General features: G+C 33.5%; 1 protein-coding gene across 1 annotated transcript in view; it reads left to right on the forward strand.

Moving 5' to 3' along the window:
- LOC129228279 (acetylcholine receptor subunit beta-like 1) overlaps positions 1–27580 on the forward strand; it is a 181676-nt gene that overhangs the window by 111152 nt on the left and 42944 nt on the right. The window contains exons 2-3 of the mRNA XM_054862949.1: positions 16966–17102; positions 25223–25267. Of these exons, the coding sequence (XP_054718924.1) occupies positions 16966–17102; positions 25223–25267 (182 nt within the window). The remainder of the gene's footprint in view (positions 1–16965; positions 17103–25222; positions 25268–27580) is intronic.

Here is a 27580-nt window from a genome sequence, read left to right on the forward strand (position 1 = left end):
CTTATACGTGATACTTCGTATAAAATACTGGGAGTCAAAAAAAAAAAAAATAATAATTTTAATATGATTGAATGAAAATTGCCTACATTTTATAAGTTGAAAGAACAATTTCAAAACGTTGCAATTAATTCTGTATGTTCATGTAAAATTCTGTATGTAAATCACAAATTTTATTTTTATATTTGTTTTTTTTTGTGTTTTTTTTTCATTTCCTTTTTTTTAAAACACTTCCAGTTTTTTTTTTAATTTTTGGATGAAAAGCGAATTCTGAGATGCATTTTAATTTTTTCTAAAATTATTTAATTTTTAATTTTTATTTTCTTGATCACAATATTTCTATAATTTTGTAATATATCCTTTGCTGAAAATGAATTACATTTCACTTTCTTAAAATTTATACTTTTTTGACAGAAAATTTAATATTGAAAAAGTATTAAATTAAATTTATTTAAAAAATTATTACCATTTTTCTTTTTTAAAAGCCAGAGAGTGAAAGTGCACCTCCTTGCACCCCCCTTCCGGCGCTCATGTACATAAACATGATATAAATATTTTCCGTCATGTGTTTTGTAGTTTTTTGTTATTTATTTTATTAATTTTATTTTAAAAAGAAAAGGAGTGTGAGAATGCATCTTCTTGCACTAGCCTACCGGCGATCATGGATAATAACATGTGTTCAATGATTGATGGAAATGTATTTTGTAGCTTTTAAAGTAATTTGTTGTTAGCTCCTTCCTAATAATTTAAATTTTATTGTTTAAGGCAGTGGGTGAAAGTGCAGCTCCTTGCACTCCCTTGTCGACACTCACAGGCACTGACATAATTTTTAACCGTTATTTACTTTGCAGTTGGTTGTTGTTTGTAGTGAATAAAATTGAATTTAATTAGAAGATATAATTGTTTTCAAAAACTTTTGCATTAGGAATATCAAAATAATATATTTTTTAATTAAATGTGTTTTTTTTTTCAAAAAAAAAAAAAAAAAAAACTTTGGTTGCGGATGTGTCTCCTGCCAACGTCCATGGTTAGAAGTTATTTTACAGCGTTACTTACATAAGAGTGATGGCGCATCTGTGGCTCTGAGATAGAAGTTTCGCTTCGAAAGCTGGAGGTTGTGGGTTTGATTCACACAAGAGTCCTGGGCAGTGATGTTCCCATCAATTTTTTTTTGAGCGTATACTTCCTGTAATTCATTGCACACAATTTGTGTATATGATCATATACATAGTATGTCATAATATGAAAATTTATGAAGCTTGAGGGTATACGTTATATGTCCAAAAAATGTTTGAGAGTATACGGCGTATATGGAGTATACCCAATGGGAACACCACTGGTCCTGGGTTTCCTCTCTTCATGCTGTAAATCTTTCTTGTGTTGTCTTATATGTTAATAAAAAAGCTCAGCTTCTAGAGGCGATGACACCCTAGCATATGCTTATAAAGATTATCAAATGTTACGCGAAAACAAAAACGACACTTAAGTGCTTTAAAAGGGGCCGTGGTAGCCCGATCGGTAGAGTGTCGGATTCGGGGCCGGAGGGTCCTGAGTTCGAACCTCGATGGTCAAAGACCCACCGTCGTCATTAAAGGGGACTGGGCGACGTTAAATATGCTCGTGGACTCAATGTCCTCCAAGTGAAACGATACGGGCCCAGAAAATACTTTCATTTTCCGAACAGCTATTTTTTAATTATTTTTCTAAAATGTCCGATTTTTCAAACAAGGCGTGGTATTGATGACGTCACAAATGATGCATTTTGGCGCATCTTTCTACAGCGTTTCCACTTTGTGATAATCAAGAAGCGAATTAAACATTGCGCTCTACGCTTGCTATCAACCATATCGTTGCCAATACACGTGAGTAAAGATGCGAATTAAATATTTTGCTCTGTGAGGGGCTAAGGCTCCTATATAAGGGGAGCTGACTTATCCGACATTTTGGTTCCAAAATTGTCGGGCGAAAAAAATAGTATTTTTGCAAAAGTCTCATTTCAGAAAAGTGGTGGCAAAGCTTTAGATGTGTTACCTGATTGATGTTTGAGTATTTTATTCTGTAGATGAAGACGATTTAATTTATACAAATTAAAAACAAATAAGGTGAAAAAATGAGGTTTATTACAGTAAACATTTCTTGATACGTTTTTGTTGAATTTGTGAACTAAGTAATCTTTCTCGATTTACCTTAGGTGACATTTTACTCAACTTATCATCAATTGCTTTACGACATAGCAACCAGCGAATATTATAACGTATTTATAAATACTAGAAACGAGGTTGGATCCAAATTTTGTCTTGGAACCAAAATGTCGGATAAGTCAGCCTGTCTTTTTCGAGGAGCTCTATGAGGGGCAACATTGAATGGCATTTCATCATTTGTGACGTCATCGGCAGAATTATAAACAATGAAAGCGTACCGATTTAAGTATTTTTTTTAAATATTAAACTTAAGCAAATTACTTAAAAAATGGTCAGATGCTACGTTTTTAAATATGCTCTTTCAGAAAAAAATACTTTTACATTTTTTAAACTACCCCATTGGAAAAAAAAATAGGTGTCGTTCGACATGGATTTAAATGTTCATTAAAGCTACGTAAATGAAGTTTTGATCAGAGACCATATGCGAAGCAAAATGAACACAAGTTATGAATTTTCGAAGTGGAACCTCTGTTTTTAGTAAATAAATGAGTTTTTAAGGCTAAAAGCAGCTAGGATACGAAGATTCATTGCATTTCCTTGAGTAGAGCAGACGATATTAACGAAGAAAGGTTCTGGAACCAACACTACATTTAAAACTGCACAGATAAGGTCCAAGTTTTACTAATGAATGTCACCGAGTATAGTTAGTTTTAATTTTTTTTCGAAGGAAATAACTGAAACTACTCACTAGAATACATTAACATTAAGCAGTTAATCGAAAATTTTCGGAATTTGTTAAAGTTATTTATTTTTATCCAACCTGGGAAAACATTATATTACTGTCACAGAATAAAAAGAAAAACTTCACTATTCTAGCATTCTGCTTGATACGTAGATGAAATTATGATTACCTCAAGCACTTGCACAGCCAGAATATACCTTCTGGAGGGGATTTATAAAGTTTTTACTTGTATATAAACTATTGTAATAGGATCGGCAGTAATGTTAAAACCAAGGCCTCTGGAGGAGATTGTGCCTCTAATTCCGCATCACCGCCTCTACGGTCTGTGACTTCTTGTAACCTTCTCGTCGTGGACAGTCGGTCTTGGCCAGCAACAGGCTGTAGTACCAGCAAAAAAGAAGAAAGCAAATATCTGTAAAACACATACACAAACTACACCCCCCCCTTTTTTTTGGTCATGATTTTAATCCTTGGCAAGATTTTCAGCTGTCGCCAAGGTTTTAGAGGGCAAATAGGTCTTATTGCTTGCCGATGTAGGAAAAATAGAACAATTTTTAACCTAAAATTTGTCAAATGCGTTAAAATCTCTTTTTCCGAAACATATTTTTATTTATGTACAGTGATTTTTACTTTGGTCGAGAAATTTTTCCAACAGTGCTAAGTGTTTTCCTCCTCTCAAAGATAATTTTCCCGGCTTCTTAATGTTTTTTGATGGGCCAATGTACTCTTTTTAGCATTTTTTACGTTTTGATACAACCTTGAGGGCATACTTGAGCATGCCAAATTGGCGATAAACTTCCGATCTATAGTTTTGGCAAACCTAACATGTCAGCATTGTGAAAGCTACGCAGATGCTAATCACAGCATTAAGACGCTGCCAGGTTAGGTTTGCCCCATTTATAGCATTTTTCATTCCCTAGCTTTGGGTTGAATAGAACCACACATTTTTATTGTTTACATTTCTCAGTTCCAATGTCTTTATCTTTACTAATGATAAAGCTGAATGCTTCTCTGTCTGTCAGAATCTCTGTGACGCGCATAGCGCCTAGACCGTTCGGCCGATTTTCATGAAATTTGGCACAAAGTTAGTTTGTAGCATGGGGGTGTGCACTTCGAAGCGATTTTTTAAAAATTCGATGCAGTTTTTTTTTCTATTCTAATTTTAAGAACAAAATTATCATTAGATGGACGAGTAAATTACGAAATTATCATAACGTGGAACCGTAACATGGGCACAAGATTATTAGCGCGATACGAAATTATCATAACATGGAACCGTAACATGGGTACAAGCCAATTGGCGAGAAAATTCACCATACATTATTTGTAAATATACAGGCGAACCAAAAGACCTTTTAATTTTTCTATTACGGACAAAGCCGTGCGGGTACCACTAGTGTTCTATAACGTTGCAAAAATGAGACAAATTAATCTCACAAATCTTTTTTTCTTCTTTTGTAAAAAAAAAAAAATGTAGATAACCGCGCATTTTGAAGTGCCTATATTTAGATTGAATAAAAAAAAAATAGCATAGTCTTTGATTGGAAGTTTGGCGAAAACTTTTGAAAACACATAGTGTTTTACTACGTGGCCATCTCCTAACTTTTCGATATTTAGCAACGCGTTTTGATTTGTATTGTTTCCATTCAACATTTTAATTTATTTTTCTCTTTTTCCAAACACCATTTTATCGGCTACTTTTTATTATCAGTACTATACGAGTTCCTAAATATGCTACCCGGCACAGCTTTTTCAGTATCAAAGATTGTTAATAAGATAATAAATGCTATTGTCAGTATTTTGACCTTTTTCACATAGCTAGATGTTGCATTGCTTCCATTTTGTACTTGGTATATATATTTTTTTAACTTCCTAAAATTTTTTAACATTTTTAATAATTTAGAAACTTTATTTATCTTCATGAACCGATCAATTACGTTTTTTTAACACGCCTTTATTAGCTTCACCTGTATGTATGTATGTATGTATGTAAGTATCTTGTAACGGAATCTTGCAGCTCAAATTTCGCCCACTTCCTGCGATCGGATTCTTTTGAAATTTGGCACGCGACCTCAGACCCGATGACAATGCAATATTCTATAATCAAATTAATTAATTAACTCTTTTAATTGTTAGTTTCCTCAAATTTTAATCAATATTTTGGCATAAATCCAACAATGTAAAAAAGGAAAAATTAAAAAAAATACATTAAAAAATGCTTGCAAAAATTATTTAAAAATATCTACAAAAACCTTTAATTTTCTGCATCAGACAAAATTTGTTATAGTGTTCCAAGGTAATTAGAACATGAAATATAATTGTTTTTAACTAATTTCATGCAAAATTTAGGTGAGCCTTCAATTGGAAATTCATTGCTGATCAGACCATTGTTGAACAAAACTTTTATTCAAATGCATCTCAAATTTTCAAAGTAATGTAAATATGATTTCCGCAAACATACATCGATGACTCACAGTAGCTTCCCATCGGGGTGCCCTTGTCTTAACTTTAAGATATTACCTCGCACTCGTTTTATAAATAATTTCGTCAATTAAGTCCCAATCTGATTCAAATTTTCATATACGCACAAAAAAAAAAAAAAAAAAAAAAAAAAAAAAAAAAAAAAAAAAAAAAAAAAAATCCAAACAAACAAACAAAAAAAAAAAAAACTTTGCCTGATAATTCTCCAACATAAGACTAAAAAACAGAAAAATAAAATAATAGTTTAAAAAACTAAAAAAACACTCTTTCGTAGCAAAATGAACTAAAAAGTGAAAAATAATCTTTGGATGATAGTAGTTGACCAATCACTTAATTTTAATGTAATACAAAAAAGCGTGGGGGGGGGGGGGGGCTTCTTATCAGTTGTCTTGAATTTCTTCCATTTGTTGTCCAAGCAAAAATGTAAATAGACAGCACCCCACGCTTTTTTGTATTACATTAAAATTAAGTGATTGGTCAACTACTATCAGCCAAAGATTACTTTTCACTTTTTGGTTCATTTTGCTACGAAAGAGTGTTTTTTTAGTTTTTTAAACTATTATTTTATTTTATTACCCAAGATTATTAAACTCCTTTTATACTTTTATAATAATTTTATTATCTATAATTATTTAGTCAGTAAACTTTTTCCATTATCAGTAAATCTTTACTATTTCAGGAATGCCCTGAGTTTCAAACTATTATTCGAAGATTGGCCGTCGTGAATAATAAGTTTTAAAGTTACCCTTCAAAACGATTACAAAAAGCCTTTAAGCCATTGGAAATATCCAATGAATCCTCTGAAAGCACTTAAGTGGGAATAGAATACCGAATCCAAGAAAGTTTCGAACAAATACTTATAAACTAAACTAGGTTTTCAGCTTAGATTAATCGAATGTCAGTTGAATGAAATTAAGTTTATATTGAATTTAAATAGAAAATCTGAAAATAGAGTATCGAATTGAAGTTAAAGAGTTTAAAATGTGACTTGAAGCTATCGTTTTCAATTGAAAAGTTAATACTTTTTTCTTGTTTCTCCACAGCAAAACATTTCTAATGTATCTAATTTTTATGATAAAGAAAGCACTATTGATATGAATGACTAACACTTTTTGTTGGGAATTCCAAATAATATTATCAATAATTCACGTTTCTTTTGATATATTTGGCATTAATTAAATCCCCATTTTCTTTTATCTTGCAAAATCACAAATGCTAATTTCAATGTATATAACGTATTTCTCGATCTTAGACACGTGCGTGCCTTACGTCATGAAATGACGAAATTCCTTATCCATTTGATTGGCCGCCGTTCTAACATGGGGAAATGCCCATTTCACATGCAAATGACTCTGGCTGACTATATATGTTGCTTCTGTAGCTCAGTTACTCTCTCTCTATTAAGGCGCCGTATTTTAGTTTCATAGTCAGCCAGGTCGGCTGCTAGCCGTCATGCTCTCGAATAGGCATTTTATAACTGTAAACTTTATCTGCAAACCATAAGTTTAAATAACTGTAACTTCGATTGCATAAATGATTCTTCATTTGTCATAATGCAAATTTACAAATAATTGTCTTGCCTGTTTTACTAAACTAATTATGCTTCGAGAGAACTTATGTTGCAATATCATATTTCATATGTAAATAGTTCGCCAAGGATACCACTTTATCATATCACCAAGGAGGAAATAAATTCATAATTTCAAATACAGGTATTGTTTTCTGAAAAGGACTCCAGTTACACTCTGCAACTAAAAATGCACTAATTAAATTAGTCATCGGTGCGATAACTTCATTGATAAAACCTCATCGCACAATACTTTTATCAACTAATATCATCCTTATTTTACCCTTATTATCCTTATTTTAAAGTTTTATCTACAGAGTGGTTCAGAAGTGAACATGCACCCTTTTATTTATTCTAAGCATCATGTTAGTTACGGATTAATGTTTGTTGTACTCAGTTACCTTCAAGTCTTAAGCCATAAACATCGGTATGAGCACCATCCTTGATGTAAAACAGCGGAATTTAACAGCTGAACGTCTGAAAGAGCATCTGACAAAATCTGAGAGCCTTGGTCCACTTTTTAATTTGAATTTTCAAAAGACATAGGCGAAAGCCCAAATGTTTCCTGTGAATTAGCGGTGAAAGTCGACATTTTCCGATGCCAGCCTTTTACATGCACAAATACATAAAAAGATGAAATCATATTTTCTAAGAGTCTACATTAGCCCCGAAAACACATTCCGAATTCAATTAATCTCTGATAGAAGGCGTGATTAATTTTACTTTTTCTTCAAATTCATATCAGAAACTAAATGGGATAGGGAGATTGGCAAGGGGGGGGGGGGGCAACCTAAATGCGCTGCAAAAACGATTAAGAAAGTTCCTGGAAAATAATAGCAGCTAATGTGCCAAATTTCTGGCAGTGATATATCTTGAAAAAACCAGGAAAGTTTTCCGCTAAAAGACAGTAACCATCCAGAAATTACCCTTGAATTTTTCTAAAGAAATTGGAAATATCTCCGGCTAAGGTCAGTGGGAAATCTTCAAGGAAAATTAGGTACGTTTAACGTAACTGATTACAACCTTCCCGATATACTAAGAAAATCTCCGGAAGCATCAATGCAACCATGGTCGAAGCTAAGGCAGAATTGCAAGTAAGAACCAAGCATCTCTTCTGTTTGCAATTCTTGCCATGCAAATCTGCAGCTATGCAAAGCCTTATTTGCTCTCATTGGGAGCTGAGTCTATCTGAACGTGCTAGAACCACTATAAAAGGACAGGCCGACTTATCCGACATTTTGGTTCCAAGACAGCTTTGGAGGCAACCCTGTTTGTAGGATTAATAAATACTATATAATATTTGCTGGTTGCTATGTCGTAGAACAATTGATGTTCAGTTGAGTAAAATGCCACTTAAGGTAAATCTAGAAAGAAAACTTAATTCACAAATTCAACAAAAATGTTTCGGGAAATGCTGACCGTAATGAACGTCATTTTCTCACTTTGTTTTTAACTTGTATTAAGTCTTCTTCATTTACAGAATTAAATAATAAAACATCAATCAGGCAACTCAGCTAAAGCTTGGGAACCAGTTTTCTACAAAAACTAATTTTGTGCCCCTGCAATTTTGGAACCAAAATGTCGGATAAGTCAGCTACCCTTTTATTGTGGCCTTAGGACGGGCAGTAATCGATTTAAAACCGATATATTTACTAAGCACGCTCAGTCAATCTTTGAAATCAGTAGCTAAAAATATTTTTCACAAAAGTGAAAAGTGGGCACTCATGAAACTTGTAGCAGTGCAAAATAGACAGTGTAAGATAAAGTTCAAAATAAAAAATAATTATGAATTCAACCTTAAATAGTTCTCTTTAAATACACGGTGTTCCGAAAATGACTGATACATTTGAAAAATTCCATAAAACTAAACGAACAGCAACAGAAATATACCGTTTGTTGCGTTATGCTTGAAAAAACATTACATTTTCAGACAGACAAACTTCCAAAATTAGTTATAATGTTCCTCAACAGATAGCGCTGCAGGTATTTAAAAAGGTATAAAAGAAAATGCAGTCTGTAAGATCGTCAAAATGACCGGTATTTTGGAAAAATCAATAAAAAAACCAAACGAGCAGCATTGATTTTTCAAATATACGGGTCGATTTGGCGATATTACCGAGTTTTCATTAATACATTTTAAAATACCTGCAGTGCCATCTGTTGAAGAACATTGTTACTTAATTTTTAAGATAGTCTGTCTGAAAAATTACTGTCGTCCGAAACATAGCGAAACAAATGGTATACTTCTATCGCTGCCTGTTTAGTTTTCATAATTTTTTCAATGGTAGCGGTCATTTTTGGAACACCCTGTAAATGGTCTTCTTCAGTGCAAGTCTTTACAAACACCCTGCATGATTTGCGATTTAATGTATAATTTATCAGTATTAAACATTATTTATGATAATTATAGGACACAAAAACTAAAATATACATAATAATTAACTCTATAGATGTCTGCATGGTCTTAATAACTAGTAGAATTTTCGATTACGGCACCTTCAGGCAACTAGACAATTGTTAACAACTATCAATGCTTTTATTTCCTCTAGCAGACACATACTCGTATTTCCTAACATAATTAAGTAAAAATACCAAAATTACTTACCCTAAGGATACAATATTGTAAAAGCGAGCCCTAAACAAACCCTCATTTATATCCAGTTGTAAAAGACATAATGTGACTTTAGTAAAACAAATGGCTTTGAATTGGTCCCAAATGCCGATGCTTCAGCCGAAAAACATTCAGGATAATGAATATAGCCCCAGAAGGCAAAGAAATAGAACAGAGGAAAGTATTATTGTTATGACTATTTTTCAGAAACTTTATAACATTGCATTAACTTGTGTTTTTTGTTTCTTATAACGTGGAAGAGTGTGAGTTGAATTGAGAAATGAGGTAAAGATCTATTCAGAGGTAGTTTTTTTTTAAGAAGAGTTTTGTAATAATATAACGATTTCTTTTATTTACTTTTGAAAATTGTTTTTTTTTTTTTTTTTTTTTTTTTTTAAAGTATTTATTCCTAAATGAAAATATTATGGAGATTTCATTAAAAGAATTGTATTAAGGCGGTTTCAATTTGAGATCAATAAGGGAATCATAGGTTTGCAGAAGGGAATGGTTATTACGACTACGAAATAGCAAGGTTTTGATTATAGGAAAAATAAGGTGCTGACTTCAGAATTTAAAGCATTGTTCTTTACATTACGTATCAGAAAAAAAAAATAGGCAGCAGCATTTCCTCCTTTGCTATTTCAGTAAGAATATGTAACGAAAAAATGACAACTGCTTGCAGTTTGCCTACGTGTAGAATAAAAGATCATCCCTAAAAATAGTCGCACACACAAAATTATGTCTAAAAACAAAGGCGGTCACAAAATAATCCTTAAAAAATGACACACCAACAAGATTATGCCTAAAAATAGTCGCACTCACAATTTTATCGTTAAAAATAGGTGCACGCACAAAATTATCCTTAAAATAAGACGCACCTACAAGATTATACCTAAAAATAGTCGTAACTTACAAGATGATCCCTAAAAATAGTCGTACATACTGGAGCCCCTGCTTTCGTAGGCACCGGAATCCATATACCATCATTTTATGCATAACCAAACTTGATTGTAAGAACACTTCAAAAAGCTGAAGAGCCTTACTACTTCTGAGTACCTTACTACTTCTGAGCTGAAGAGCTACTGGAGCCCCTGCTTTCGTAGGCACCGGCATCCATATACCATCATTTTATGCATAACCAAACTTGATTGTAAGAACACTTCAAAAAGCTGAAGAGCCTTACTACTTCTGAGTACCTTACTACTTCTGAGCTGAAGAGCTACTGGAGCCCCTGCTTTCGTAGACACCGGTATCCATATACCATCATTTTATGCATAACCAAACTTGATTGTAAGAACACTTCAAAAAGCTTTAATGGATATATCATTGAGTTGTTTCTACTTTGCGAAACGTCACAGATTAATTCCTGGTAACATTCTGAGATTTCAACGATCCCCGCCAGTTTCCTGTGAAAAACAAGCATTTATTCAAAATGTTTCTTGACTTACTACCAATCGCATAAATGCAGGCTTCCCACAGTTGTTAAAATTATGTTTAGCTATTAATGTGAAGGTATAGTCAGCTTCTTTATTAGGTGTTTCGCAGTTGGTTCATTTAAAGCTCTTCCAGATTAACTGGGCTCCAAATGGAGGTGAAATGAAAACTCTGGATACAGCAGCAAGGACTACAGACAAATAACCTGTTTACTTGTTGCTTGCAAAGCATCCTCAGTTGTTCAAAATTACAAACAAAGCTTGTATTTTCCTCAATTCTTGCGAAGTTGAAATATCCAGAGCCTCGTATTTCATCCGTGTTTAGATCTATGTTAATTTAGAGAGCCCGCAACCATGGCGACGGCAAAGCATTTAATAAAGAAGATAAATACATTTTTCCACTGGTAAATAAAAATGATTTTAACAGTCCGAAGTCAGCATTTGAAAAACGTGTAGTATTTTAGGAAATGTTTTCGTAAATATACTTGTTTTTTCACAGGAAAATGGTGAAATCCCGGAACGCTGCCTAGAAATAATGGGTGACGTTTCGAAATTTTCTTAATATATGTTTAATTTCAGTTAGAAATGACCTCTTTCAGGAACAAAAATCACTAACTTCATAGATTTACCCTCTTTTGAAAAGTAAAATCAAAATGAAATTTGTAATATACAAACCTTGAAAATAATATCTGCTTCACTGAAAACTAAAGGTAACATATGCCAAAATATTTGAACTATACAACTTGCAAGAGAGTAAGCTTTAGAAACGGGTGATATGTGAGAACAATCTATGAAAGCTGATTCAAACAAAGGCGGGTTTGCAAGATTTATCTGCCAGGTGACTTAATAATCCATGTAAGGGAAGTCAAACTCAAAACAATTCTCTATGCAGCATTCCTTATTGAGTGATCCCTGAATCATTCTACGGGAACTTAATAGTAAGGCTCATATGTAAGTGGAGTTGACTTACTGGACATTTTGGTTCCTAAATTGTCGGGTGAAAAAAAAAAAAAAAGCCTTATTGCAGAAAACTGGTGTCCAAGCTTTAGATGTGTTGCCTGATTGATGTTTGATTATTTTATTCTGTAGATGAAGACGATTTAATTAATACAAATTATAAAACAAATGAGGTGTGGAAATGAGGTTTATTGCAGTAAACATTTCCCGATACATTTTTGTTGAATTTGTGAACTAAGTTATCGTTTTAGATTCACCTTAAGTGACATTTTACTTAACTTATCAAAATTATTTTACGATATAGCAAAAAGCGAATATTATAACATATTTATAAATAGTAGAAACGAGGTTGGATCCAATTCTGTCTTGAACCACAATGTCGGATAAGTCTGCCTTTCCTTTTCAAAGGGTTCTATTTCAAAGGAGAGACTAAAAAACAAATGAGGGTATTAATGAGCTGTGTAACTAAAAAACTGTAAAAAAAAGGTTTTAACTTAAAGCGTTAGAACGTAGTTAAAGGATACAAGTAAATCTATGCAGGGTGCATCAGTACAGCGTTTACAGACTTTCAGGACAGATAGAGTACACCTTAGAGTTACTAATCCCGCACCGAATTCAGTCTCGCGGGATTTCGGGATTATAATGAGCTAATCCCGTGGGATCCCGGGATCCCGCAGGATTGACTTTATTCTTCTAAAAAATAAATTTCAATGTCAATTAGAAAAAAGTTGTGCTTTTTCGGAAAGACTGCTTTTATTACTTGAATTATAGTAGTCTTCTTCTATTCCGTACACTAATTGTAGAGCATTAGAAAGTCAGATTTTAACTAGCAATTATCGTTTGGTAAGCAAATGTGTGCCGCTCGAATGGGGTAGGAAAGGATTTTTCTTCTAAATATAATGCGCATGAAGAAAACACGTGTTGTGGATAAAATGCAGTTGGTTTTACTGATACTAAATAATTGTGGACATCATCTTCAGAAAATGATGAAGTTAATGGGAATCTTACTGGATCTATGAGGATCTTAATGGGATTGAAAGATTCTCATTAACTTCATCACTTTCTGAGCTAGATTTTTCTTTTCTTATGCTTGGTTTTAGCTCAAGAACTGCAAGTTTCAGACAAAACGATGACTAATGGATATGTATTTTGCTATTTCCAATTTACCTTGCATTGATAATACCCTCTTGTTGCTTCATTAACGTTGGTCATTGTATCAGTGAATTTGATTCATCACAGCAAGGGGTGCATACTGCTTGATTTCACCGTTTCACTAAATTGAAGACTCTGTAAAAGTTTTTCGATAACTTCGTTAATTTTACCTCTCACTTTAGAGAGACATTCAAAAACATGAGCAGCTTAACTTACTGCACTGTCATCCGAGTTTCGTGCAAAGTTTCTGTTGCCGTTATAAAGTCATGCCGAATGTGTAAATAATATCAGGTTTTTCATTGCTTTCTTCTTTGGAATGCACTTTTGTAACTTGGTTTTGAGTGGATTCCTTAAGCTTACTGAAGTGCTCGGGCATTACATTCAGGCTACTCCAGCGCGTCCACCGGGTTATGGAATCTGTAATACACTTTCTCTATCTTTTCTAAAGCATAATTTATTGGATTTTAAATTTTAGTGATGGTTTTCGAAAATGCCTATACATTTTAAGCATTTTCTCAATTGCTGAACGTATGAAAACTGAAACCTTAAATGAGAATACCAATTCATTCTCAGAAAAAATTTCTCTATTTTCATTGTGTTCTTAAATGATAAATCCACCGTTGATCATATGAGACTCTAAGTTTTCTTGCTCTTGCAGATATACGAGAAAGGTGATTCAAACTTCAGATGATGCTTTCAAAAATAGTCATTTTATGTGTAACAAAAGCTGCATAACGCTTGCCTGGAAAAAAAAATTGCGGGATTGATAGCTAAATAATGCGGGATTATTCCCTCTACATGTCCCGCGGGAATCGGGATTGGAAATCCCATAGCAATGCATGGTCGGAAACGCTTTTCTGATGTAACAGTGCCGACAAAGCACAAGGAAAATCAGACACGAATAACAGGAGAAAACATGTTTATTATTTTTGAATACAACAAAAATACTGGTTGTTACAGCGGGAAGTCCGGAACACGTCCGGTATTTACGTTAAAGTTCGATAGTCAATGCGCCGTAGATGGAGGCACGCATCATGGCCCGGGGGTGTGGTCGTAATTTCGAACACATACTTTTATTACGATCGTTGGCTCCTTCTTGTTCTTTTTTTTAGTTTTTTGCTGCACTAAGGATAATAAACTGGTTTTCTTCTGGTATTCGTGTCTTGTCCTTTTGGTGCCAAACTATTACATAATATCTACCTAAGTTTACTCTTAAGTTCCAGAAACACAACTGGCTTTAGGCGGGAAGATTTCGGAATTTTTTAGGAAGCTTCCGGGATAATTTCATACTGAGTTTTAGCGATAAACGTTATTGGTTTTTGTAAGGTATGTTACTGTCAGAAATTGGGTACATCAGCTGCCCATTATTTTCCAGGAACGTTTCTGAATCGTTTTTAGTGTAGAAAGTTGCCCGTTAAGGTATTACGAGTGAAAATTGCTTCTACTCTTCTACATTTGAACGAAGCAATTGCCTGTTTGGTGATATTTTGATATTTGAACTTAACTTTAAACAGTTGCTTATCATTTAATAATACTTTTTTTTTGTAGTTGACTCTTTACATACTGCTTATTGTTATCAACTAGAAAATCACCCGTCACGGTATGACGGGTGAAAATTGCTTCTACATTTGAACGAAGCCATTTCCTGTTTGGTGATATTTTGATAGTTGAAATTGTAACCCTAACTTCAGTGGATTAACTCTAAATTCCAGTAGGTAGCGTTTTTTGTTGACATTTTTTCTTTTCTTCATTAACCTGAAATGACACAGTGTTACCGGTAAAACAGTTAAATTACCAGATCGAGTTCAGCCTTGTCACAATAAAGCCTTTCACTGCAAGTTAAACATTACCAAAATATATTATCAAATTATCATGTCGTGGTGCACCTGCGTGTTGAAACACACTGGTTACTCGATCATCGGCTATTATTTATATGAGGATAAGGAGCATTATTAATTCGTCCGTATGAGTGTGATATTTTAAACTTCTATTTTCTTAATGAGGTATATGGTCATTTTTAGCCATAGTGTCTTAAGTTGTTTTTCTTGAAACGAAGGGTCACATTGTAAGAAAATTCTGAAACGTAAAAGATTATTTTCTTATGCCGCTCCGAAATTTCACGTGTTTCCACCAGTTTACTCTGAAAATCAAGCATCTTTGCGAAAAGTTTACTGAACCGCTTATCAGTTTCATGAATACAGATTCTCATTGTTAGGAAAAATATTTTTAGCTACCAGTAGGAAGATTCTTACGGCGTTGCTGTGGGTTCCGGATATTACATCTTTAGCAGAATTGCGAGCTAATAGGTGCTTGATATTTGCTTACGATATTGCATAAACTTTGGCAATATTTCCTTGTATGCTTTAGGAGCTTTCTTAGTAAATCATAGTGAAGCCGAACCATTGCTACAAACATATGTAATTTCTCTTGGAAGGTCAGTGGTTTATTCTAAGATGCTGACTGACTTTAAATAGGAAGGTTTCTGAAGTTTTCAGAAAGGTTCCATGCCAAGATCACGATGGTTATTGATTTTCAGCGGGACTCTTTCCTGTTTTTTGCCTAATATGTTACTAACAGAATGGGGTTGTTTCCTTCAGTTAAAAGTAGTACTTCTAGTCACTGAAATTGATAGAATAAGCAAAAAAGAAAAAAAATAACATGGACCCAGAAAATTCTTTCATTTTCCCAACAGTTATTTTTCAATTAATTTTTTAAAATGTCCGATTCAGCAAACAAGGCGTGGTCTTGATGACGTCACGAGTGATGCTCTTCGGCGCATTTTGTACCGCCTTTCCACGTTATGATAATTGAGAAGCGAATTAACGCTTGATATAAACCATATCGTTGCCAATACACGTGAGTAAAGATGCGAATTAAATATTTTGCTCTGTGAATGGAACACAGAATGGCATTTCATCATTTGTGATGTCATCGGCAAGAAATGCAAACAATAAAAGCGCAACGATTTAGGTAATTTTTTAAAAATATTAAACTTAAACAAATTATTTAAAAAATGGTTAGATCCTATGTTTTTAAGCATGTTCTTTCAGAAAAAATACTTTTAAAATTTTGGAAACGGCCTCATTCAGGCACTTTAGTTACCCATTATTTTCTAGAAACGATTCTATTTTTTTTTTTTTTTTTTTTGCATTTTATCATTTGTTTTCCCACTAGAATGAGTTACTTTAAATTGTTATCATTTATTAACCCCGTAAAATGTGTTAGTAATTAAAATTGCTTGTGTAACAATGAGAGCCATCACATCATTATTTGTTTATTCATGATAATGTGTTATTTAAAGTTGCTTTCCTTTAAATAAGGCTTATCCTTTGCTCGACCATGTAAATGTGTTAGGTATTATTCTTCAAATGAGGGTCAATATGTAGTATATGAGAACGTGCTATTTTAAGTTGCTCTTTCGCTAATAAGGATGTTTTGTTCACAAGTGTGAACGGAGGACGAAGTAATACAAAAACCTGTGTGAAACATTTAAGTGAGAGAAAACGCATGTTATACTTAAACGGTTTCCACCATTTGTTTTTCGATTACAACGTGTTGTAATACGTTCTTATTCATCAAATGAGTTCCGTAAAAATATGTTACTTTAAATTGTTATTCTCCTAATAAAGGCTCTCATTTGTTAGCCTATCAAAATGTGTTAGTATTTAAATTGCTAGGACCATCGTGGAGGCCATCAGATCATGATCTGTTAATTTATAATAATGGGTTAAGTTGCTACATTTCAAATGAGGGCCACTGATTGCTCGCCCATGAAAATGTGTTATTAAGTTATTACCCTCCAAATGAGGGCCATTATTTTTTCGCCCATGAGAATGTGCTATTTTAGGATGCTATTTTGCTGATAAGGATATTTCTGTTTTCAGTTGTGTGTTCGGAGGACGAGGAGCGCTTGGTACGCGATCTGTTTCGGGACTACAACAAGCTGATCCGTCCCGTCGAGGTTATGAACCAGACCGTCGAAGTTTCCTTCGGACTTTCCTTCATCCAGCTCATCAACGTCGTAAGTATAAAATTGTCACTCTGTTTTTGGCCGATATAGAACAGACCATATTGCCACAAAGGAAAACGGATCTATCTCTAATTTTGGTTCCATGATTTTACCAGGGAACCACACGAATAGTGTAATAATGAAAAAAAAAATAAAATAAAGTAGGTGGGCATCGAAAGAGCATATTGAGACATTTTTTGATGCATTAATTGCCCGCATCCCCCCATAGTCAAGATATAATGTCTTAAAGTCTGTCGAAATTTAGGATAAGTCACTAAATTTAAAGACTTGGCGAGAATTAGAAGATACTATGGAGCAGTCTGCTTGTGGAAAATCATGCATCTGCAAAGTGTGAGAAAATTATCATCTATTCTCGCAAAAACTCGTTAAATTCAGGGACCATTCTTAAAGTTTTGGCAGACTTCAGGACCACATATTTTGATAGCGGGAACATGAGGGCAAATAATTAATGCACGCAAAAACGTGTTTTATTTTACTCTTTTGATTGCTACTTATTTAGATTTATTTCATTATCACATTATTGCTTGGATTTGGACCCCAACTCACTTAGTGTACATGAAAAAAAAAGAAAAAGAAAGAAAACGTGTTTTCTAGTCTCTTGTTATGACAAAGCAAAAAATAATTTTTTAAACTCTGGTTTAGAAAAGAGTTAGACGCAAATCGCGTAAAATAACTGAATTTTTTGATACAAAAAGAAAAAAAAAAAATCCGCTTGTTTAAAGGTTGAATTGATGAAAGTTTTTTAACTTATAATTTAAAACATTTGAAACAGTAATCAAGCAACAGATCTGACAATAATTAATTATTTTTTTCTTTTTACAGAAAAAGCTTGTGCCACAAAAACACATACAAATCGGATAAAAATGTTAACTCTTGACCTTTTTTTTCACTTTACACTTGGTTTTAAAATACCTACAAATTGATCTTGTTTGCGAATGATTTCAATTACAAAATGTTTAATGACACTCAAAACCAATTTTCTACATTAAAGAGGTTCGACCTCCGGTACTTAACTAGACACGTCTCTGAAAATGTCACGCGTGGGATAGAGCAAATAGTTCTTTTAAATGTGGGCGTTTTGCCGTAATCTTGAGATATCTATGCAACAAGTTGATGTTTCTTAATTAAATTTTGTGTGTCTTTCATTTGCGCTATCAACTAAAAACTTTTTAACTATTACTCTGATGAAACGAATACTATTTTTTCCCATAATTGATCTATTGCACCTGTATTTATTCTTCTTGTCACCAAAAGTTCATTTGTTAAATGTTCCTAGTGTTAGAACAAAATCTACTTGTCGCTAAAAATTGCTTAATTTTACAGTCCATATAAAAGCTAGATATTTTTTGCAAAAACCGTGTCATCTATTTTTGTCTTCCTCTAGGCGCGTGTTGAATTGTTCAATTCGTGTTGATTATTTTACCCGTTTATTTGGTTTCAGATAAATCTTTTCTTTTTCTCATAAGTCAGTAGAAGAAGATTTTTTTTAAAAAAAAGTGTTAGTATTAGATTTCTGTGTGCAGACTTTTTTGCTTCTCCAGCTTATGCTGTCTTCTTACGATGTTTTTTTTTTTTTTTTTTTTTTTTGTTATAATTATTTTTATGTTGCCTTTTAAAACATGATTTAGATAGACATCATATCTGAAGAGCTTGAGGAATAATACACTGTAAAAAAATTCCGAAACGCTACTGAGTATTTCCGTGCAACATTTCGGGATTTCAATGGTTTTCATCCACTTCCTGGAAATATCAAGTATCATTGTCAAAAAGTTCCTGAATTGCTTTGAGTTGCACGAATGCAGACTTCTCACTGCAGTGAAAAATAATTTTAGCTCCCAGTTTAGAGATTAACTGAGAGTATTTATAAGGTGTATCGGCTGCAGTTCGATTACGGTTCGTCCAGACTGATTAAGCCCCTGAAGGGAACGATAAGCCTTTAGACTACGTTCCTTTGCAAAAATTGCAATCAAGTGAGAAGCTTGATATTTACTTACAGTTCTGGCTTAGCTTAGCCCGTGTTTACGATACTGCTTTTGGAACTGTCTTGATAAAATGGGAAGGTGCCAAGCTGTTATATTATCTTTACCTAAATTGCTCTGAAGTTACAAAGACAAGACTGGCTTTAAACGGGAAGATTTCAGGATTTTTCAAGAGAATTTTAGGAAGGTTACTTAATTTTAGCAGAAAACGTTCCTGGTTTTTGCGAGATACATTACTGGCAGAAATTGGTCACATCAGCTGCTATTATTTTCCAATAACGTTTCTGAATCGATTTTACAGCGTAGACACTAAAATTTAGTTTTGAAGAAGTCAGATTTTTTTTTATAGATGTGCAACTAACAACAATACTTTCTTACGTAAACACTACAACATTATACAAAGAAAAGCACTGCCTCTGAAAATTAATAAGAAAATTTGCATCTTTTAGCCCTCAGCGTTTTTCGCCCCTATCCTCTTGCAGCGATCTCGAATGCAGCCGTGAAACCAAGACATTGAAATTTTAATACATTAGTTTCTTTAATACTTGACTTTGAGTTGGAAAACTCGCTAATACCAAGTTAAGACCTATTGCACGAAGTTAAGACCTATTGCACGAATATTTCAGGCAGGCAGTTTACGAAACGAAAAAAAGATAAAAATATTAAAGCAGAATTTCAAATTTATAATTTGAATATAAATTAATATCATTATGTCTTTACGAAGCAGTAGCTTTTATAAGCTTTATAGGTATTGCTTGTGATCTCCAGCTCAATATAAATACAGTCGATTCTGGTTAATAGGACCACATTGCGGCGAACCGTTTTGTCCTAATAACCGGCTTGTTCGATTAAACGAACAGGACCAGTGTAGCTTCACCGGATATGGTATACACAAAACATTTAAATGCCCTTATGATTATTGTAAGCCACATGTGTATGTTGCGCATACACATGTGGCTTACAATAATCATAAGGGATTGCTGCTTACGAAATTTATTTTAGAAAATTGCTGCTTGCGAAATTTTTCCATTAAAACATAAATAGAAATAAAGCGAATAATCTTTTTACACTCGTTCAACTGTGTTTTCAGATCGATAAAGTTTTAGCTATTTCATCCCAGTTAGGGTTTATTCAACTCAATAACTAAAAATGACACCTAAAAATGTGAGAGCAAAACAATATGTTCTAAAAAGTACGAATCGATCAATAAAAATTCCAGTAAACATACGTATTTTACAACTAAATATTTTTTTTTGAAAAAAATTACATATTATCGAACGTGCAACTGAACTGAAGAAATTTGAAATTTCGCTGAAGTTTTAATCTCTGCTGGAACAGTGTCGCCGTGCAATGGGGTTGTTTCCTTCAGTCAAAAGTAGCACTTTTTGTCACTGAAATTGATAGAATAAGCAAAAAAAAAAAAAAACCATGAACTCACAAAATACTTTTCCCTAGTATTTCCCCCTACCCCCCTAAACAGTTGTTTTTTAATTAATCTTTTAAAATGTCCGATTCTTCAATCAAGGCGTGGTGTTTATGACGTCACAAATGATGCACTATGGCGCATCTTTCTACCGCATTTCCACGTTATGATAATCAAGAAGCGAATTACAATTGCGCTCTACCCTTGCTATCAACCATATCGTTGCCAATACACGTGAGTAAAGATGCGAATGAAATATTTTGGACCGTGAATGGCAACACTGAATGGCATTTCATCATTTGTGATGTCATCTGCAGAAGCGTTAAACGATAAAAGAGCACCGATTTAAGCAATTTTTTAAAAATATTAAACTTAAAGAAATTATTTAAAAAATGGTCAGATTCTATGTTTTTAAGCATGCTCTTCCAGGAAAAAAATACTTTTAAAATTTTGGAAACGACCCCATTGGAGTTTCGTTAACCATTTTCTCCCCTGTAAATATTGCCAGGGTTTATTGAAAGTTACAAGGAACCATTTTAATCTTTATTGCACTAACTACTAAGTTCGTGGACCCACTTGAAATAAACTTCAGACCACCGATTTTTAATTTTTGCCAATTTGTTCTCATGTTCCTCGGTCCTATTAAACGGATTTTTGGTTCAAATAAGCGAATAATTTTAGGCTTGTGTAGTGAGATTTGATTTGGTTCTTTCAGATTTGTTTCGAATAAACGGCTGGTCCGATTTACCGATAGTCCAATTAAACGGATGCCACTGTACAACTATAAAATAGCTCTTTATATATTATTTGTGACAAGTGTAATAAATAAATAAATGCGTTTTACTAGAAACAGAGCGTTAGGAAAAAATCATATGATAAAAGATTGATCTATATATAATGGGTCAGAGTTTGGCATTGAATAAATTTCTGTGCGTAATGTTGGGAAATACTGGAGAAAAATGGATTAGTTTAGTTTTATTATAACCGTTCAAATTCATGAGGTATTGGGTTCTGTACAAATTCCTGCTCAAACGTTTGTATTATGCATGAGAAAACAGATTAATTGTATATAAATTTTTCTGTTTTATATATTTTGATATGCTTGGGAAATACACTGTAAAAACGATTCAGAAACGTTCCTGGAAAATAATAGGCAGCTGATGTGCCCATTTTCAGCCAGTAACATATCTCGCAAAATCCAGGAAAGTTTACCTCTTAAACTCAGTAACCTTCTTAAAATTATCCTAAATCTTCACGTTTAGAGCCAGTCGTGCCTTCAGAATTCAAAGGAATCTGAGATAGGAATAACATAACAGCTCCAGAAGCAGTATTGAGCCGGAATTGCAAGTCATGATTGCAATTCTTGCAAAGCTCAGTAGTCCAAAGACTTATTCGCTCCCTTTGGGAGCTTAATCAGTCATGACGAACCGTAATTGAATTAAAGTCGATACACCTTATAAATACTCTCAGTTAATCTTTAAACTGGGAGCTATAAATATTATTTTTACAACAGAGAGAAGTCTGCATTCCTGCAACTTGTAGCCATTCAGGAAACTTTTTGACAATGATACTTGATATTTCCAGGAAGTGGATGAAAACCATTAAAATCCCGAAACGTTACACGGAAATACTTAGTAACGTGTCTGAAATTTTTCACAGTGTATAGTTTAGTTCTGCATAAATTCCTGCTGAAAATATTGTGATTTGCGAAAATAAAGAGATTAGCTCAGTATAATTCATTCTCAAAACTTAGCGATAAGCGTGGGAAGAATAAATGAGTTCTATATAAATTTCTGTGGCTCAAAACTTCTTGGCACACTTTGGAAAAAATAGATTAAATGTAGACAAAATCCTTCTCAAGACTTTGTGACATGCGTGAGGAAGATGGATTAGTTACGTACATTGTAAAATAATATCCGAAACGTTACTGAGTATTTCCGTGTAACGTTTCGGGATTTCAATAGTTTTTATCCACTTCCTGGAAATATCAAGTATTATTGTCAAAAAGTTTCCTGAATTGCTACAAGTTGTCCGAATGCAGACTTCTCTTTGTGTTAAAAAATATTTTTAGCTCCCAGTTTAAAGATTAACTGAGCATATTTATAAGGTGTATCGGCATCAGTTCGATTACGGCTCATCCATGCTGGTTATACTCCCAAAAGAGCGAATAGGTATGGATTTGTTACTATGCGAGTATTGCAATCAAGTGAGATACTTGATACTTTCTTGCAATTCTGACATAGCTTTGGCCATGTTTGTAATACTGCTATTGGAACTGTCTAGATAAATCAGGATTCGGCCAAGCTGTAATACAGTCCCTACCTAAGATGACTCTGAAGTTCCAGAGCAATGACTGGGTTTCTGATTTTTCAGGAAGGTTACGGAATTACTGCGGGAAACATTCTTGGTTTTTGCGAGATATGTTACTGGCAGAAATTGGTCACATCAGCTGCCAATTATTTTCCTGGAACGTTTCTGAATCGTTTTTACAGTGTATGAATTCCTGCTCAGAGTTATATGACACGTGCGAGAGAAAGTAGTTTCGTTCTGTATAAATTCCTGCCCAAAGTTTTGTGACATTCGTAAGAGAAATTGATTAGTTCTGTATAAATACCTGCTCAAAATTTTGTGACATGCACGAGAAAAATAGACTAGCTCTATATAAATCCTTCTCAAAGCTTTGCTCTGTATAAACCCTTCTAAAAGCTTTGCGACATGGGTGAGACAAATGAATTAGTTTTTAATGAATTCCTGCTCAAAATTTCGTTACATACACTGAAAAGTTTGATTAAATCTGAGTAAATAACGTCTCAATGTTCTATGACATGCATGAGAGAAATGTATTAACTATTTCCTGCTAAAAATCATCTTGTGATTTGCGTTGAAAAAACTATAAGTTCTGTATAAATGTCTGCTTAGAATATTCTGAATTCAACTAGTATTTACAACAAAGTTATTTTGTAGGGGGAAAAAGAAAAAAAAAATCGAAGTTATGAAGCATTTTAATTTTTTATTTTCTTGTTTCATTTCTGCTTCTTATTAACGTTTTGATTCAATTTCAGTTTTTTTTAAAAATATTTTTCATTTATTTCGTATCCCAATCTCATTTGAGTTTCAGCGCCATTTTCATTTCATTTTCAGTTCGAAGTTCTTACTACATTACTTATTAATTCCGACTTCTGCACATTTTTTTCCCCACTCAGTCTTTCCTAAAGAACATTATAACAACATCATAAAATCAAAGATTATTAAAAGTTTGCTCCTTTTCTCCTCTGACGTACAGCAGCTTTGACGAAGTTCCACCATTAGTATCTTTAATGACCTTTGATTAACGTTTTTGCGAATGATTACTTTCATTCTTAGGAAAAAAGAAATGCTAATGATTAACTCAGTTTTCAACTGTGAAGGTCAAATCTTTTCTTGTGAATGACACTTTTCGTATTGCCGTTTTCCACATCTTCCAATTATAGTTAAAAATATAATTCTTGTTGATTTTTATCTGTAAGGTTCGTTTTGGGTTGATTCGCCCTTAAATTCTATTATGAAAGGAAACTAATATTCGAGAAAATCCAACAAGTGTTTTATTACAGGGTTTACATGAATTTTACAAAAAAAAAAAAAACATACATTTAAATGTTAATGTGCACTGCAGCAACGATTCAGAAACATTCCGTGAAAATGATGGGCAGCTGATATGTCCAACTTCTGCCAGTAACATATCTTGCATAAAACAGGAATGTTTTCCGCTAAAAGTCAGTAAACTTCCTGAAATTGTCCTAAACCTTCTTAAATAATACAGAAATATCTCCAGTTAAGGCCAGTCATGTTTCAGGAACCTTTAGAGATAACTTAAACAGGGCGCTTCCCAGAAATAACAAGAAAGCTCCAAAAGCATTTCTACAACAAAGGATAACGCTAGGAGAGAACTGCAAGCATCGCAATTGCTTGTTATTCTTGCAAAGCTGCGGAATGAAGAGACTTATTCGCTCTTATTGGGAGCTTAGTCAATCCGAATGAGCCGTAAACGTTCTGTACATTTAATGCATACGTTCAATTAATTTTTAAACTTGTAGCTAAAAATATTTTTCCCAACAGTGAGAAGTCTGCATTTTCGCAGGTTGGAGTAATTAAGGAAACTTTTTTGGGAAATATACTAAATTTTTATAGGAAATTAGTAAAAACCTGTTAAATTCTTAAATGCGCCATGGATATTACCAGTAACGTTTCGAATTTTTTTAGTGTGGTAGAACATTGAAGTGCACATTTTTATGAACAACCCAATGAGTACAAATTATCGCCTCGGGTGACACCAGTGCTGGGAATGCCACTGGTAACTCCTATAGAGTGTAGCCTTAGATGAAACTCACCATGGTTTTATGTCCATTCATATCAAAGGAAGAGAGAGGATCTAAATTTGAAACATGGAAATTTTACTTCCAAACTACCCAACTGACCTCACTAGCAAAAAGCAGCTAAAATAATAGTAGATATATTGAGCATTTATCTAAGTAACAAGAAAAAAGTATCACTGGAGAAGGATTGAATATTGGAAAGAATCCCAAATAGAGGAAAGAATCCCAACTCTTCTCGATAGTTATGAAATTCTCTTGGATATTTTGTAATGATGGAAAATTCGCTTGTTAATTATTTATATTTATGTATTCTTTATTGTATTTTTTAAACTCAGCTCGTTATTTTCTTCTTTACAGAATGAGAAAAATCAGATTATGACGTCCAATGTTTGGTTACAATTGGTGAGTAGGTTTTTGATCCATACTATTATCGCCTGAGATCGAAATCCGGACCAATTTTATTTAGTGTGTCTCTCTCTATATACATGTATCTATGCGTATCAATTTAATCAAACAGCGTTCTTCTCTTTCTAACTCAAGCACAGTTTCTGTTTTACTTAAAATTTGAAAAAAAAAAAAGTAGATTTTTACTTCTAAAAGCGTAGTTTTAATTTATTATTTCAAATAATGTAAAAATATTTAAAGCGTGCGAGGATTTTTTTCGTCTTTAGCATAAGAAATTCCTGCTTTCTTGCTTTAAAATTAAGTAAAGAAAAAAATTATCGTGAGCTGCAGACTCGAATGATGCTGACCCATTTTGGGCCACATTTAATGACTCCAATGATGAAGTAGAAATATGAGTCAAAATAGCCGAAAAGAAAAACACTCTACAAAATCTGGAACGGTGATTAAAACTGTATTTAAAATGTACCAGAAGAGAAAGGTAGAAAAACGTGTTTTAGAATCAGCACTAACAATAGGGAAATATTGTAATTCTACTTTTTTTTTTCATGCTTGATTTTCAGCGGAAACCAAATTAGGAAGCTTGTAAAATAAAGCAATAAATGCCAAAAATGACACATGAGGCAGTGAGAAGCAAATAGGTTTAAGTGGACACTTTCAAGTTTTTAGTAAAACGCGTTTAACGGCAAGGTCCTAGGTAGACTTCCATTGAAAAGCTTTTCTAAATCATGCTGTATAGCCCTGGTAGGCCCTGGGGCCTACCAGGGCTATACATCATACCTGGTATAGGCTCTGGTAGGTAATGTATAACAGCACCTACCAGGGTTACTAGTACTATCTTTTGCCCCAAGACAAATGAGAGGTTCTCCTACCATTTGTACTGGTTATCTCCAAATTTTTAATCTTGCATTTACATCAATTTGCTTCTCACTGACTCAAATGGAAAATTTGCTGATGCTGCTCTTTGCCTTCCCATGCAGTATGTATGGCTAGTAAGCTCAAAGCGGTAAGGTCTTTGCATTTCCGACCTTTTAACACTAGTAATAATCTGAAGGACTTGTAAGAATTTCCACGTTTCGCCTAAGTAAGGGCAATAATCACATTTCCCTAACGTACTCGCTTGTTAAGACGCTAACAAAGTATTTTGCTGTTTTCATTAAAAATATTCAACTTTATAAAATTCTGATTGCTACAAACTAGTTCACAATATGTCTCTGTTGATTTTAAGTATTAATTTTCTGACATCTACGAATATTATTTAAGAAGTGTCTTTGCATTTTGTGATTTTTATTTGAGATTATTGTAGGATAAAATGAATTTATGTCCTTGGGCAAGACGGGTAGGCTTTTATTTGTGCAAAACAGCTAAAAGTTTATCAGCTTATTGTGTAAGTGGTCAGTAAATACAAAAGAAAGCGCCTCTGGCGCCGTGAAATTCTGATTACAAGTCGTTACATCAAACTGACTCAAATCTAATGGCCAACCCGCTTTGGGCCTTTGGTAACCTAGCGCGAAACAACATTATGAAAACTGAGCTTCCTAAAATTGAGCATGGGTTCTCTTATTTGGACAGTATTGTCTATCAAAGCAGTGAGCTGCTTTACCGTCTAAGTTCATTTAATTTGACTAGTTAATTTAATTTATTTGACTACCCGATTTTCGCAGATCCCCTACCCGCCCTGGGCCTACCCATCGGACAAAGCGGGTTTTCGGAAGAGACAAACTTTCTGATGATTTTATATAAAAAACAAGTATTAGTCTGAATTTGTTTTAAATATTCATAACGATAACCACAGAAAATTATGAATGCCGAAAAATGTCTAATATAAGTAAGAGCACATTTTGGGCGTTGGGGAGAATGTTGTAACTTGGGACACTGCTAATTTCTAAGAATATATTTTTGGCAGCCATGTTTTTTAAATCTCTAATAGTAACCTTTACCAAGAAATGGTGTCGTAGTAAAAATCAGCATCAAATGAGTAAAATAGACGATTTTGTGAGAGAAAGAAAATTTCATGACTCCAAAGTAAATATAATTATTTCATTTTCTGTCATTGTATTTGAAAATTTAATCAACTGAATTTTATTTCGTTATGAAAAAGAAGCATTTTAAATATTTTGCTCATTAGAAAATAATGATAGGGCATCTAGATTGACCATTATTTCGGTTTTTCTTAAACTACGTGGTGATTGAACCTTGGGACAGCCAAACATTTTGTACCTTAGGACACGCTCCAAGGTACAACATATGCATGATTCTTTATAATTAACATTTGTTTAGGAACATAGAACAATGTTCTAATCTTATGCAGTA

The sequence above is a fragment of the Uloborus diversus genome, chromosome 8 (assembly GCF_026930045.1).
Source record: "Uloborus diversus isolate 005 chromosome 8, Udiv.v.3.1, whole genome shotgun sequence".
Classification (NCBI taxonomy): Eukaryota; Metazoa; Arthropoda; class Arachnida; order Araneae; family Uloboridae; genus Uloborus; species Uloborus diversus.